The sequence below is a fragment of the Lissotriton helveticus genome, chromosome 1_1 (genome assembly GCF_964261635.1).
Source record: "Lissotriton helveticus chromosome 1_1, aLisHel1.1, whole genome shotgun sequence".
In the NCBI taxonomy this organism is placed as follows: Eukaryota; Metazoa; Chordata; class Amphibia; order Caudata; family Salamandridae; genus Lissotriton; species Lissotriton helveticus.
Genome location: NC_136057.1, coordinates 1,355,632,894 through 1,355,647,835, shown reverse-complemented (window position 1 = coordinate 1,355,647,835; position 14,942 = coordinate 1,355,632,894). Strand labels below are relative to the sequence as shown.

The following is a 14,942-nucleotide window of genomic DNA, read 5'->3' as shown; positions in this document are numbered from 1 at the left end:
AGAACACCTACTCCAAAAGTTTTATATAAGCTAAAGACAGTGAAAGTCTCAGTTACAACAAGATTTCCAAACATCAAGTGAACTAGTGACAGAAGAAAAATCATATATGTTTAATATACCCCTATTCAGTATTCCACAGTAGCAATACATTATTATTGAATGAAACAATAAATGAAACAGTCTTCTCACCTATGGGGAAAAATTGCTCGACCTGGACAAAAAAACCTCACAAGAGGAGGAGAAAAAATACTGACCGTGAACTATGTAAAAAGAATGAAAAAATAATGCTCTGCACCAAAATATGGGTAAAAGTCATAGGCTGATGTTTCTAGGTCCTTCTCCAAAAGAACAGAGTTCTGAGCCAGAACCGGCTTCGGTGACCCTAGAAACAAAGCTTAAACCGTAAGCTTTTTCTGTGGGTTGTGCAGTTTCGAAGTACTATTTTCCTCAATTTGCCATTTTCAAGATATGATTTTAAAAGTTGATACAGAATAAAGCAATTTTAGAGAGTAAAGGAAATGCTAAAATGTGTTTTTCAAGGTCCAGTTGGGCAGTGGGGAATTAGCTAAAGGCTAGGAATCTAGGAATGATCTCTTGCTGGTGCTACTCCAGTGAGTACATTTTAATCACACCCCTCCAACCTCTCTCAGCAGCCACCATTCTGATGAACCTCTGGCACTAAGTGGTTGTGAGGTGTATAGAAACAGCAGCCATTTAATCTCTTAACCTACCAGGTCACCATACATGAAGAGTGATCCTCAAGTTTCATATTACTAATGTAGAGCGCTTAATCTATTTTGCTCAATTGTATTATGTGGAGAGTTGTGTCAAGCTTCTCAAGCCACACTCAGTTCTTAAATTGTTTTTCATACTTATGGCCCCTACCTCTCCTGCCCTTTTTAAAGGATCTCACTCCAGACTACACTATGGAAAGCCATCAGAGGGATCACGAAAACTATGTGGCATGTTCTCGAAGGCGCCGGCGACGTGCTAAGGCTCTCCTTGATTTTGAACGACACGACGATGATGAGCTGGGTTTCCGAAAGAATGATATTATAACGGTACTGTATCAACAGATTGTTGCCCTCTTTTAACATAAATAAATAAATGTTTGTCTTATCACAGTGTGCAAGGTTTGAAGGAATATGCCTCATAAAGAACCATGTACCTAGTTAACTGAGGTGTGTTTGTGTGTATGTGTATTTCTTATGTAGCATATAACAAGCTACAAAACACGCACAATAACAGTGGATGAGAGGAGACAGAGAGCAGAACAGTAGTGAGGTTGAAGGATGACAGAGGACAGCTGTGAGGAAGAGTGGAAAACTCATGGGCGTAGGATGGTGGCTAATGAGAACTGCACTCAGCAGGATAGCAGGGAAGGTAACTGTAGATGGCATGGGGCTTCCATGTATAGAAGTTATGGTAAAACCTGACAAGCCAGGCAGATGCTGCTGGAACCAAAAACATATCTAGTGTTATTTTGTGGATGTTGCAGTTTTCAGGTTGTGGTTCTCTTCAGAGGTGTCTCTTATGATACCCTGCAGAGGCAGAATTTGGCAGGAATTATCCTGTCTGTCAGTGCAGAGAAAATATCTGTCTCTCTATTTTTTTGGGTTACATGATTGGCAGATTCTAACCTCCCTCTATTTGTGATGAGCATTATTTTGTGTTTCAGACTTCACTGTAGTATTCCACAAGTGTGCAGTGTACCCAAGTTTTTCTTTCATTATTACAGTGTGTACCTCTGTCCCGCTGTAGGTCATGTATTGCCTGAGTTGCATCTCGCGTATAAAACCTATTGAATGGCCTACCGATAAGCCTCCTTCGCACAAGCTATTTCTGCCAGAATAGCCTGTTATAATCACAAATCACAGAGGTCATAGGGGGCTTTAGATTGTCCTCGCTGTGCCTTCTGATAGGCCTTCCTCTACCAGCGGTGTTTCTCCCATTAGGCAATGTATTACACAGTTTGTGTCTTTAAACTCTTAAACCTGACCTGGGTGTTTCTACAAGAATTGCCCTTTGTGTTCCTTTCAGTTGGTTCTGCACTGCCCTAGCCATGCCTCGTGGTACGTATAGTATTCAGTAGTTGTGTCTTGCAGTGGGCCAAGTAGTTCCCTGGACATATTTCTTTACAAAGTCCTGTATTGTATTAAAATTGCCTCCAGTGCACCCTTAATTGCCCCAGCCTGTCTACCAGTTGGTCCGGTATTGCCCTTCTAATGAGTCCTACATTGTCCTGGGTCTGTCTTTCCAGTTGGCCCTCTGTTATCCCGGTGTGTCTGACCTTATATTGCTCCAGCTCTGTCTCTCATTTGGGTCGGTGTGGCCCTGTGTTCTCCTCCTTTTAAGTGATTCTTTGCCTGGGTTTGTTTTCCAGTTTTCCCTTTATCCCAGCAGATGTGCTTGACCTTTTATTGTCCCATGTCCGTCTCTCAGTTGGTCCTGTATTGCCCTATATGTAGATGTGTTCCCCTATCAGGGCAGGCTTTAGCTCTGGTGGCGCCCAGTGAGACAATGTTTCTTGGCGCCCCCCCCAATGACCTCCTCCATGAATTCCCTCACCACCACCCTTTAACAGTGACCCTCAAGTCTCTATCCACTCTCTCTAACATGCTTTTCTTTTGTTTATAGCGCTACTAATACCAGTGTAGTGCGTCTGAGCAGTCTACATTACACACATGTTACACAGAGACAATAAATCACACTTGTATAAATCAGTGTATAGGAAATGTTATTTATTTATTTTTTAAATAAGGTTTTTATTGACATTTATGCAATTGACATACATGGCATCAGGAATCACATCAATCTGCATGACAACATAAAACAACCTGTGGCCACATTTAACAGTAGTGTATACATTCTCAGAGATCTCGGACGTGATGTGCAATGTATAAGTGTTCGTAGGGCAAAATGAGTGCAATAATATTATAAATCAAGGTCCGTCTGTGGTTCCTGCTCATGTGATCGCAAGTACTGCAGCAACGGTTCCCAGATGTCTTTGGGCCTGGAGGCGGTGGGGAGTTCTTCCGCATATAGTGCTAGAGTGTCACGACAGTACACCATATCTTTTATCCATTGCGCACAGGAGGGGCTAGCCTTACTTTCCCTGGTCACTGCCACCCTTCTTTTGGCTAGTAGTAACGCTATTTTCACCAGTTTGCCCAGACCTCCCTTCAGGAGTGGCACCAGGCTGAGCAAGCACACATGGGGATAACAGTTGAGCTCAGTACATATCATTTCTCGTATTGTGTTTATGACGGCATCCCAGTATGCCGCCACCTTCCCGCATTCCCAAGCCAGGTGCCAGGAATCCGCACCCGCACCTTTTACATTTGTCGTTAACTCTGAGGCCATATTTAAATAACTTGTAAGGTGTATAGTAAACTTGGTGTAGATATTTTAAATGGATGATACGTACGTTTCCATTAGATGCAAGTTCACTAGTGATCTGGCAACAATACTCCCAGTCTGTTTGTGTGATCTGTGAGTCTAATTTCAAGTTCCACTGGTCCATTCCTCTATTGGGAGGCGACTGTATTTCCTCTCTAGCAGCTCTGTACAGTTTGGTTACCAGTTTGCGTCATGTGGGACTTACAAGTAGTGCATGCAGAGATTGTAACGCAGGGGGTTCAGACGGGAATATGGGATAATGTGACTGTAGTGCTTTCTTCAGCCTGTGTATGGTGAAAATGAATATCCGCGGTTGATTTTGCACATAGAGTAGGTCTTCAGTCAAAAATGCACCATAAGGGAAGACGTCTTGAATCTTATCAATCCCCGCTAATGCCAAAATTTGTATGTGCCCGCTTCGTGTGTGACCGATGCTCCTGCGTGATACACCAAGGATAGATGTGGGGAGTATAACTGCAGCTTCATCGCTCTACAACCTAGTGCCTGCCAGGCTGCGACAGTGGCATAGATTGAATTAATTTCTGATTTGGGAGTGCCCCTGTGCGTGTGCGTCAGTATAGAGCGCAAAGGAATGGGATGCGCATTGCCATCAGCCACTGCCACATGTGGGATGAAGCCATGATTGTTATACCAATAGTGAGCATACTGGGCCTGAGTACATAGATAGTATAGATGCAGGTCAGGTACGTTAAAACTCCCCCTGTTGTATTCTAGTGTCAGGGTCGTCATACTCGCTCGAGCTTGTTTACCGCCCCATATCAGCCGGTGTAGCAGTGATCATATTGTTTTAAAAAACACGGTGAGCAGTTGTATAGGGATATTGCCAAAGAAATAGAGGAACTTAGGTAGTACAACAATTTTAACGAGCGCTATGGGGTCAGCCAGCGATAACGGCATCCGTATCCACCTGCCCACCTGCTGTTCCAATTGTGTGCAGGCTGTGCCATAGTTTTCGCAAATGACTATCTCAGGGTTCGTGATGGACCCACACAACAAGGTACTTGACGGACTCCGCCGACTTTAGCAAGGGAAATTCGAGGTCGTGAGAAGTGGCCCCAGTAAGCTGCACCACCACTGATTTGGACCAATTTATGTGGAGCCCTGAGAAGCGTCCAAATCGTATGTATTATTTGTGCCCTGTTTCCATAAAGGTGTGCGGTTCTCTAATGAACGAAAGAGCATGTCATCTGCATAAACTGATATGCTCACCAGGTGGTGGACAAAACGCAATGCCGTCGCACTATGACGCTGCCGAATAATGCAGGCCAGCGGCATTAATATTATTGCAAATAGAAGTGGTGGCAGCGGGCAGCCCTGTCTAGTCCCCCTGAGTATTTTATAGGATCTGAGGTGATACCTTCTACTCGTATCCGTGCTGTGGGATCAGTATACAGAAGCTGTATCCAGGTGATGAAGATTGCGGGAAGCCCAATTCGTTGGAGTATATGAAAGAGGTATCCCCATTCTATGGAGTCGAAGCCCTTGGCCGCGTCTAGCATCACGGCCGCCACCTTGAGTTCCGATCAAGGTCGTGATACATGGCAAATAGGGTGCGCAGATTATGCGAGGTGGTTCTTTCAGGGATAAATCGGATTGATCCGGCAGGACTAAGTAAGGCATTAGGTGTTGAAGTCTGGTCGTTAGGATTTCCGCAAGTATCTTCGCAGTCACGTTTATGAGCGACAACAGTCGGTACGAGTCGCAACGGGAGGGCAGTTTATCTTTTTTTAGCAAGGTAATAATTTGGGCTTCCCTGAGGGTTGGCGGCAAAATGCCCACCTCGTGAGCCTCAGCATACACTTTGAGTAAATAGGGTGTTGGTTCATTTGCATATTCCTTATAAAACTCGCAGGTGAGCCGGTCAGGACCCAGAGCTTTTTTGTTGGGGAGAGTTTTAATTGCTGTCTGGATGTCTTCTGCAGTTATAGGTTGACCTAGAAATTCTTGTTGCCCATCCGCGAGCCACGCAAGGGCAATGTCCGACAAGTTGTCGTCAAGCTCTGCTGCGGGTGTCCTAATCTGTGATGTGTACAGATCTGCATAGGTGTTTCTAAACTACGTGACAATGTCTCGGATAGTGTAATGGTCCACCCCAACGGAGTCAGTAATTTTGGTAATGGTGTGTCTATCTTCCCTGGCTTTCATCTTGCTCGCTTGATTATGTCCCGGCCGATCCCTCTCCCCGTATGCACGGGCAACATGTCTTCTGGTCCAATAGTCCCTCTCTAATCAGATCCGATTGTTTTCAACTCTTGTCAATTAGCCCTGGATGTCTTTCACTATCCCTGCTGTTGTGCTAATGCATGTAATCTGAATCGTGGCTTTGAAGGCCTCCCAGAGGATTGCTACACTATCCACCGACCCCTTGTTCTGTTCAAAGTAATGGACAATGGCTTCTCGAATCATGTGTGTCTGTGTAAAGTGGGTCGAGTAGCGCTTCAGAGCAGGCTTGCCAGGTGAACTGTCGGCTGATAGCTCGGGGGATGCGTAGTGCAAGCCGAACTGGGTTATGATCGGATAGTGTTCGCGATAGGCCCTCTACTTCTGAGACCCAGGTAGTCGTGTGTGTACTTATTATCCAATATCCAATAGTCGAGTCACGACCAGCTTCTATGTGCGGTTGATATGTGTGTTCCCTCGAGTTTATCCCTGCGTCGCAGGTGCCATATATCCGTCAGGCCGAGTTCAGCCATCCCTTCATTAATGACTCTGGCTGCCTTGGGCGACTGGACCTACCCCCCCCAGCCCTCTTGATTTGGCCTTACTGGGGTTCAGGTGAGTGTTGATATCGACCCCCCCCATATTATCGTAGCATCTGGCCAGTCCCGCAATATCAATAATATCCTTTCATAAAACTCATGGTCTCCTAAGTTTGGACCATAAACATTCACTAGGGTGACTAATTCCCCTGCTAACTTGCCATGCGCTACGGCATATCGACCTGCGTCACCCATGCAGCTTTTGATCAAAGTGAATGGGAGAGATGTCTTCATAAGCGTGAGCATCCCTCTGGCATATGAGGAATACGAAGAAGCCAGTCTATACCTCGCCCACTGTGACCCAATCTGCGCTTCATTGTGGCGTGTCAGGTGTGTTTCTTGGATGAAGGTGATTTTCACCTCATGTCGATCTAAGTATGCCAGCAGCTGGCGAATTTTTTTGGGTGAGTTAAGCCCACCCACATTCCATTTCAGGCATCATTTAAAATGAACATCCAGCACCCATAGTCACATTGTACTTGTACACTTCTGCCCATCATGTAATATGTAATCCGAGTGACTTTTGGCCATATAAACAAACTCTTCAGTCGCCCCCTCCCACCCACACCCTCCACCCACTTCAGCAACCCCAACACGCCAAAGCCATCCCAAACCACCCAAAACAATACCCAAAGGTGGAACAGAGCTGAAAAACAGCTGTGGGGATCACCCATCAGGGAACGCTGGAACACAGATATCCTCCCAGATTGCAAGGGAGGTGGGTGGAGAGCAATAATTATTGAATTTCCCGCCAACATAGCAGCGTGAGTAGAAGTGAGATAGGCCTAATCATCCCCAACCATTATAACAAAAATCTTATCTGTATTTCCAGAGTCCAAATCCTCGGGCCAGAAAGGCAATTGCAGATAAGATGGGGTCTACAGCGCAGAGACACAGTTCAGTTAGAGGAACAAGCAAAACTGCACTACTAGACATTTTGTCCCAGCCAACCCCAAACAGTTCGTCATTCAGAAGTTTCTTGCATGGAGCCATCGTCTTCGTCAGCTGCTGGGCTGGAGGAGTCCCGATTCCTTCGCGTAAGAGTCTTTGCGTAGTCCATCGCAGAATTTGGCATTGTGAATATCTTCGATTTTCCGTTAATGTCTATGCAGAGCCGAGCCGGATAGAGCATCGCATAAGTAACTTTTTCGGAAATGAGGAGTTTTTTAGCAGGCTGGTATTTTTTTCTCGCCTCTTGCACTGCAGCGGTGAAATCCGGGTAGAAAGCCAGGGAGGTACCTTCATGAACAATTCTCCCTTTCTCCCTGGCCATTCACAGGACTGCATCTCAGTCCCTGTAATTGAGCAGACGCGCAATGACGGGGCATGAAGGAACGCCCGGAGGAGGGCGGGCTGCTAACGAACGATGTGCTCTTTCCACAATCCGCATCCGTGACAGATGCTCTGCCCCAAAAATTGACTATAATATGGTCTCAATATAGGTTTTTAGACGGCCTGTATTGGTGGATTCTGGCAGGTCCGTTATCCCTAGATTGTTTTAGCCTGTATCACCGCAAGCACTTTTTCCATAGCTAGAATATTTATGGACATTTGATGAAAGACTTCTTCAGCGTCAGATATGCTTGTTTCCGCTTCGCCCAGCCACAAGGCTTGTTTGTCCAGCTTTGTAGACATGTTGTCCATTCTCAAATTTAAGCTGTCTATCTTGCCATCAATAGTCTGAAGGCTGTTCTGTACAGCAAGGAGCGTGTTTTCAATGACGGACAGACTATCCGATGAGGCGTCAAGTTCCGAGTCAGAGGTGGCCCGCTGCTGCTATTTGCTGGATTTGCGGGGCTCAAATGTAAGCTGCGGTTGGCTGCGTTCATTTTTCCCCCATCTTCAGCTCTTCACCTTGGCTGAATGTGAGTAGATAGGAGAACGCTGGAGTCAGGGGGGAGTTGGTAGTGCGCCCAACAGGCTTTTTGCATGTTGCGCCACAAGTCAGTATCGTCCGTATGAGAGGCCACCGCAGAGCAGGCTTGTGTCCTTCGTACTACCAATGCCCAGTATCCAAGCACACCTCGACACTAGCTGCTGGCAGGAGTGAGAAAACGTCACATGTTGAATGTACGATAGCTGCTAGTGTTATTTAGTCCAACAAGTCCTTCAGGCTGTTTTAGGATCCAATGTAGTGCAGTTGGAGCCCAGGGGGGGTATTTGGTATTTGCGACCCGGTCTCTCGTCGCCGACTCGTCTCCCCCGCCCAGGACTCAGGTAGCGGTCCGCTGCTCTGTACGTCACTGATCTTCTGTAGTTGCGCTGTGTGCCACTCGATCACCGTTAAGTATAGAGTAGCTCCTTCTTCTAAGGGTCAGGGGTGCTATACCAATAACTTTATTCAGAGTGAGCACAATTCATTTGTAAGGCTTGTATGTAACCGGAGTTCCGAAAGAGCCAGTGTGTCTCTCGTTTTCAAAAGTGCAGTGTGTGCCCTACAGCCTAGATACACCGCAGCGGCAGCAATAGTCGCGGTGTCTGGGCTCACTGCACCCAGTATCTGAAAGAAACAGATTAGTTTTAGATTCCTTACCTTAGAATATCCCCAGGCGTCAGACTGGATCCGGAAACTTTTGGGTAGCAGTACCCTTGCGCGTCGGTAAGCGCTGTCTGCAGCCCAGCGTCCGTTGTCGGCGTCGTGGGCGCCGGGATGACGTCGCCGGAGTACTTAGACGCCGCCCTCGCGCGCTGACGTCAGTTCTTCTTTTTCCACGGCAGCAAGCGCCGATCCGGAAAAAGTGGTACCCTTAGTCAATTTTTGACTAAACTTTTTCGATCATTTTTTTTATCTATTTCGAAGTCTGTTAGACTCCGACGGTGCCAAGCCCTTGCGGAGGGTCGAGATGCGGCACGGTACTCCATCCAGTGTGGGCTGGATACCACGGACTCACTGGGCAGAGCGATGGCAACGACGGTGCCGATTCGTCGCCACGCTTGGTTGAGGTCCGCCAACTTCTCGGCTGATGTCCAGAACACTCTTAGGGACAGGCAGTTTGATGGCCGTCGCCTCTTTGGCGACGAGTCAGACCATGCGCTTGAGCGCTTTAAGGACTCCAGGGCTACGGCCAAGTCCTTGGGCCTCTCGGCCCCGCGCCAGCCATCGGCTACCTTTAGCTCCTTTCATGGCCATGGAAGAGGCACCCCCACACGTGCAGCCAGCCATGGACCGCAGACTACCGTCCAGCGCGGTGGCGTACGTGGAAACCGCCGTGGCGGCGGTCGGGGACAACAGCGCGGCCAATCCACACCAGCCCCTGCAGCATCTGCCTCAAAACCTTCCTAGTCCGATCTTTCAGGCCCATTTGACGCCAGTGGGGGGCAGGGTTCGCCATCACCTCCTCCACTGGCGCACTGTTACATCGGACAGGTGGGTGCTGCAAATCGTCTGAAGGGGCTACTTCCTCCCCTTCGAGGCGACCTCTCCAGCCATGCCACCGCAGTACCACTGCGTGTCGGGGGATCACTTGGCACTTCTCCGAGAGGAAGTTACGGCCCTCTTGGCCAAGGGGGCCATCGAGCGCGTTCCTGGGTCAGAAGAAGGGTGTGGTTGTTACTCCCACTACTTTCTGGTACCCAAGAAGGGCAAAGGGGGCCTGTGCCCTATCTTGGACCTGCGGAACTTCAGCGTCTTCCTCCGGCAGGAGAAGTTCAAGATGCTGACACTAGCTCAGGTCCTAGCTGCCCTGGACCCAGGAGACTGGATGGTTGCGTTGGACTTGCAGGACACTTATTTTCATATCCCCGACCTGCCGGCCCACCGGCGTTACCTGCGGTTCACGGTAGGCCACGAGCTCTTTGTTTACCATTCTCCCCTTCGGCCTTACCAGTGCCCCACGGGTGTTCACGAAAGTGATGGCGGTGGTCGCAGCTCATCTGCGCAGGTTAGGGGTTTCAGTTTTACCCTACCTCGACGACTGGTTGTTGAAGGCGGGCTCGCCCCAGACAGTCGTCAGCCACCTCCAGACTACGGCCGACCTCCTGCACCTGCTGGGGTTCTCCATCAATGTGCCGAAGTCACACCTGTGTCCCTCTCAGAAGCTCCTCTTCATCGGAGCGGTTCTGGACTCAGCGCAGTTTCGGGTTTATCCTCCCGAACAGCGGTTTTGGGATATTCAGGCTCTGATTCCGATCTTTCAGCCGTTATCCCGAGTTTCGGTCCGGTTGACGCTGCGGCTTCTGGGGCTGATGGCCTCCTGCATCCTTCTGGTGCATCACGCCAGGTGGCGGATGCGGGCTCTGCAGTGGGACCTGAAGTTTCAGTGGGCCCAGCATCAGGGCAACTTGTCCGATCATGTCTTGATCTCGGAGGGCACTGCAAAACAGTTGCAGTGGTGGCTCATGGACCGCGATTGGGTCAGCGACAGATCCCTCTCCCTACCCCAACCAGAGCACGTAGTTGTGACGGACGCGTCCCTCCAGGGCTGGGGGGGCCACATGGAAGAGGCGGAGATCAGAGGCCTCTGGTCTCCAGCGGAGTCCCGGCTCCATATCGACCTTCTGGAGCTGCGGGCGATCTGACTTGCACTGAAGGCATTCCTCCCCTCTGTCCGGGGGGAGTGTAGTGCAGGTGTTCACGGACAACACCACCGCCATGTGGTACTGCAACAAACAGGGCGGGGCGGGGTCGTGGACCCTATGCCAGGAGGCTCTGCGCATCTGGCAGTGGCTGGAACATCAGGGCGTGACCCTGGTGGTTCAACACCTGGCAGGTTCCCTGAACGCCAGGGCGGACGAACTCAGCCGTCGGTGCATGATGGATCACGAATGGCGTCTGAACTCAGACGTGGCGCAAGGCCTCTTTCAGCAGTGGGGAGAGCCTTGGTTAGATCTATTCGCCACCGAAGAGAACGCGCAATGTCATCAGTTCTGCGCGTTGGAATTTCCAAGGCGGCACTCGCTCGGTGACGCTTTTCGTCGCAAGTGGAGCTGCGGTCTGTTGTACGCCTTTCCGCCTATACCACTTCTGCCCACAGTGCTGAAGAAGATCAGGCGCGACGGGGCCCAAGTTATCCTTGTTGCTCCGTACTGGGCACGAAGATACTGGTATCCCGAGCTACTCAGTATGTCTGTCGATCCCCCGATTAGTCTGCCTCTTCAGGAGGACCTTCTGTCTCAGCAGCAGGGGACGGTCCTCCACCCGAACCTGTCCAGTCTCCACCTCCATGCTTGGAGATTGAGCGGCGACAGTTGAGGCCATTTGACTTGCCTCCTTAAGTTTGTACTGTGATTCTGGCAGCCAGGCGTCCCTCCACAAAGTCGGTATACGCCTGCAGGTGGAACAAGTTTGTGGTATGGTGCACAGCAAAGGCTGTGGATCCTCTCTCTGCACCCCTTTCTGAGGTTCTCCTCTTCCTTCTTTCTCTTGCCCAGCAGGGCTCTGCTCTGTGCACTATCAAGGGCTACCTTTCTGCCCTTTCAGCCTTTTTAAGGCTACCTGATCATCCATCTTTGTTCAAGTCCCCAATTGTAAATAAGTTTTTGAAGGGCATCACACACATGTTCCCTCCTGTTCCATTCGTGATGCCTCAGTGGGACTTGAACCTTGTACTTACTTATCTGATGTGCGCTACCTTTGAGCCACTTCATAACTGTCCTCTCCGCCTTCTTACTCTGAAGACTGCTTTCCTGGTTGCCATCCCCTCTGCCAGGAGAGTGAGTGAGCTCCAGGCTCTTTCCTCTAAACCTCCTTTCCTTTCTGTCCATCCGGACAAAGTTGTGTTGCGGACAAAACCCTCTTTCCTGCCCAAGGTAGTCACAGCCTTCCACATCGGGCAGTCCATCACCTTGCCCACCTTCTTTCCGCCTCCGCATCCCTTGAAAGAGGACGAGAGGCTCCACCGTCTGGACCCAAAACGTGCTCTCTCCTTCTATCTGGATCGCACTCGCCAGTTCCGGGTGGATGACCAACTCTTTGTTGGTTACGTGGGCTCTAAGAAAGGTCGGGCGGTGCACAAGCGGACCATCTCTCGGTGGGTCGTCTTGTGCATCAAGGTATGCTACTCCTTGGCTAAGAAGGAGCCTCCTGTTGGGCTGAGGGCCCATTCCACTCGGGCCACGGCAGCTACTACTGCCCTGGGCCAGGGAGTCCCCTTGCAGGACATCTGTCAGGCAGCTACGTGGGCCTCGCTGCACACGTTCGCAAGACACTACTGCATGGACAGCCAAGTCCGGAGGGATGGCTTCTTTGGCCGTTCCGTCCTCCAGGACTTTCTGGTGTGATTATTGGTTCGCAGACCCACCACCGGGGTTGGAATTGCTGGGTTATCTATTCTAAGGTAAGGAATCTAATACTAACCTGTTTCTTTCAGATGCACAAGTTACTTACCTTCAGTAACGATATATCTGTAAAAACCGTAGTTAGTATTAGATTCCTTACCGACCCACCCATCCTCCCCGTTCTGCGAACCGATATCTAGGGTTAAGGTCATCCCCTTTCAGGGCCCTATTTTCTTGGCACCAGTGTTGGTTTTTAACGTGGCTCTGCGTTTCTGGGGTGGAAAAGCTGTGTATAAGAACTGACGTCAGCGCGCGAGGGCGGCGTCTAAGTACTCCGGCGATGTCATCCCGGCACCCACGACGCCGACGACGGACGTGGAGCCGCAGACGACGCCTACCGACGCGCAAGGGTACTGCTATGCAAAAGTTTCCGGATCCAGTCTGACACCTGGGGATATTCTAAGGTAAGGAATCTAATACTACCTACTGTTTCTTACAGATATATTGTTACCGAAGGTAAGTAACTTGTGTGTTCCATTCTAGCTGACCGCTAGCGAGAGGCTTTGGATGGGCTAATGAGGTTTTCAGGCTGAAACGCGAGCGCCAGCGGCAATACTGACCTCTATTGCCCTGTCCTGCACCCAGGCTCTCAGTTGCCGCTACCCTCGATGGTCACAGTACCTTCAGAGGCGTCCAATCCGTTTGTTATGTCCCACTGCCAGCTCCAGCGACGTCCCGCACCCCTTGGTTGACTTCCCTTGTGGGGCCTCCCCAGCCCGGAGGCTCAGCGGCTGCGATGTCCAATCAGCGGCGCTCGCCGCGGCTTTTCATACGCCCGAGCCAGCCCCGTGCGATCTCTCTCCATCAGAGCGGAAGTCAGCCACGGCGGCCGCGCGCACTTACTGCACCAGTGCCCAGTGCAGCCTAGCCACCATTTTGTCATCGCGGGCCTGTTTCGTGGAACTGTGGCTTTCTCTGCACACAGGGCGATGAGATTCACTTTGCTCCTGCAGCTGGGGTAATAGCACGATCTCGCCTCATTGTTTTTGTAGAGATCTGGTAGCAGGATCAGCAGGACTTTTACTGGATTGAGTCTCCGCCCAGCGGAGCTGCGTTACAACGCAGCCATCTTGCTGTGCGCATTCTAGCACCCATGTGTATAGGAAATGTTACATAAGAAAGAGGACTACAAGTTATAGGAGTCAGATGTCATCCATATTGGTAGGCAGTATAGTTTGTGAGTGCTTGATCTGGAGAAGCACAAACTCCGATTTTAAAATGTACCACCAGGAGCGGGCTTTGTCTTTTGTGATCCTCTGGGTCTTCAGGGTCGACCTGATGCTGGTGAGGACTGCCACAGAGAGAACCCACCAGCGCACCAAGCGCACAGGCTGCCTACTGGGTTCCCCGTGTGCGTGCGAGAGAGGCACAGGATTAGTTCGTCAGGTTCCTAAGCAATGCATGCAACAAGTACAACACACAGACAACAGTGAGGTAAAAGAACTGTTAGGATGTTTAATGTCACATCCGAGAAAGAGCACACATCCGGTAAAGAAACAGAACAAAAGAAAAGTCAACGATACCCTTCACCCATCAGCAACTCCTTGCGGAACCCCTCCTCGGCCGACAATGCCGAGCGAACCGTAGGGACCAACCGTCCTCCGCAAGAGCACCCGTCCAGGTAGCTCCCCAACGGAGGGCTCTGTGCAAAGTAGCGGCTGAAAATGCTGCTCGGGTCCCACTTGCTGCGGTAGGGTAATAGTTAGGCTGCAGGGTTGGGGAACCCGCGGTTATCGTCACCGCTTGGAACCCCTTAGTGTTCTATGAGGGCTTGTCTGCTCGGGAGGGCAGCTCACAGTCAGCACCGCTCGTTCCAACCCCCTTGGTAGCAGGCAGGCAGGCACTGGGGTAAAACAATGCAGGGCGGATGGCTCCGCGAAAGTTGCCGGCAACAATGGTCCTGGAAGCTCTCAAGGGTCCAAATGACAGGAAAGAGAGACCAGCTCTGGCCTCGCGCTTCTCCCGTGGTATGCTAGGCTCCGCTAGCCTCCGGCAATATCCGACGCCGCTCCGTACTGGCCGCCGCCATTTATGCTGTGACAGGCCTGCGCATGCGTCGCGCATGCGCCGCGCACGGACCTCTGGGTAGTGTAGTTCTTGGCGGCGGTGACGCTGCCTGTTCCACGCGCCGCCGGTCGGAAGGTGCAGGTTCGGGAAGGTGGCTGTGGCCAGCGCCGTGCGTCCGGCCTTAGAACCAGGTAATGGGGGGGGGGGTGCGGGGGTCCGGGGTGCGAACCTGACATCTTTACTAATATGAATTATGAAATGACTTCTACCCAAATTAATCCTTTTTGCAGCATTAGGATAATGAAACCCTGGGGGGAAATCATAACTCTCTAAGCAATATTTTGCAGTGTCCACACAGCTATTTGATGACCGTTAATATCTCTGTGTTCTATATTAGGATTTTAATTTAAAAATTGCAAATAACAAAAGAATCTTTCCGACAGTAGCATTATTCCACTGAACTATATACATTATATGCAC

General features: G+C 50.2%; 1 protein-coding gene across 5 annotated transcripts in view; it reads left to right on the top strand.

Annotated features, from left to right (window-relative positions):
* The window catches only part of SGSM3 (small G protein signaling modulator 3), a 261,901-nt gene that overhangs the window by 181,737 nt on the left and 65,222 nt on the right, over nt 1-14,942 (top strand). For all 5 annotated transcript variants that reach the window (XM_078683334.1, XM_078683344.1, XM_078683337.1 and 2 more), the window contains one exon: nt 906-1,061. In XM_078683334.1, the coding sequence (XP_078539460.1) occupies nt 906-1,061 (156 nt within the window). The remainder of the gene's footprint in view (nt 1-905; nt 1,062-14,942) is intronic.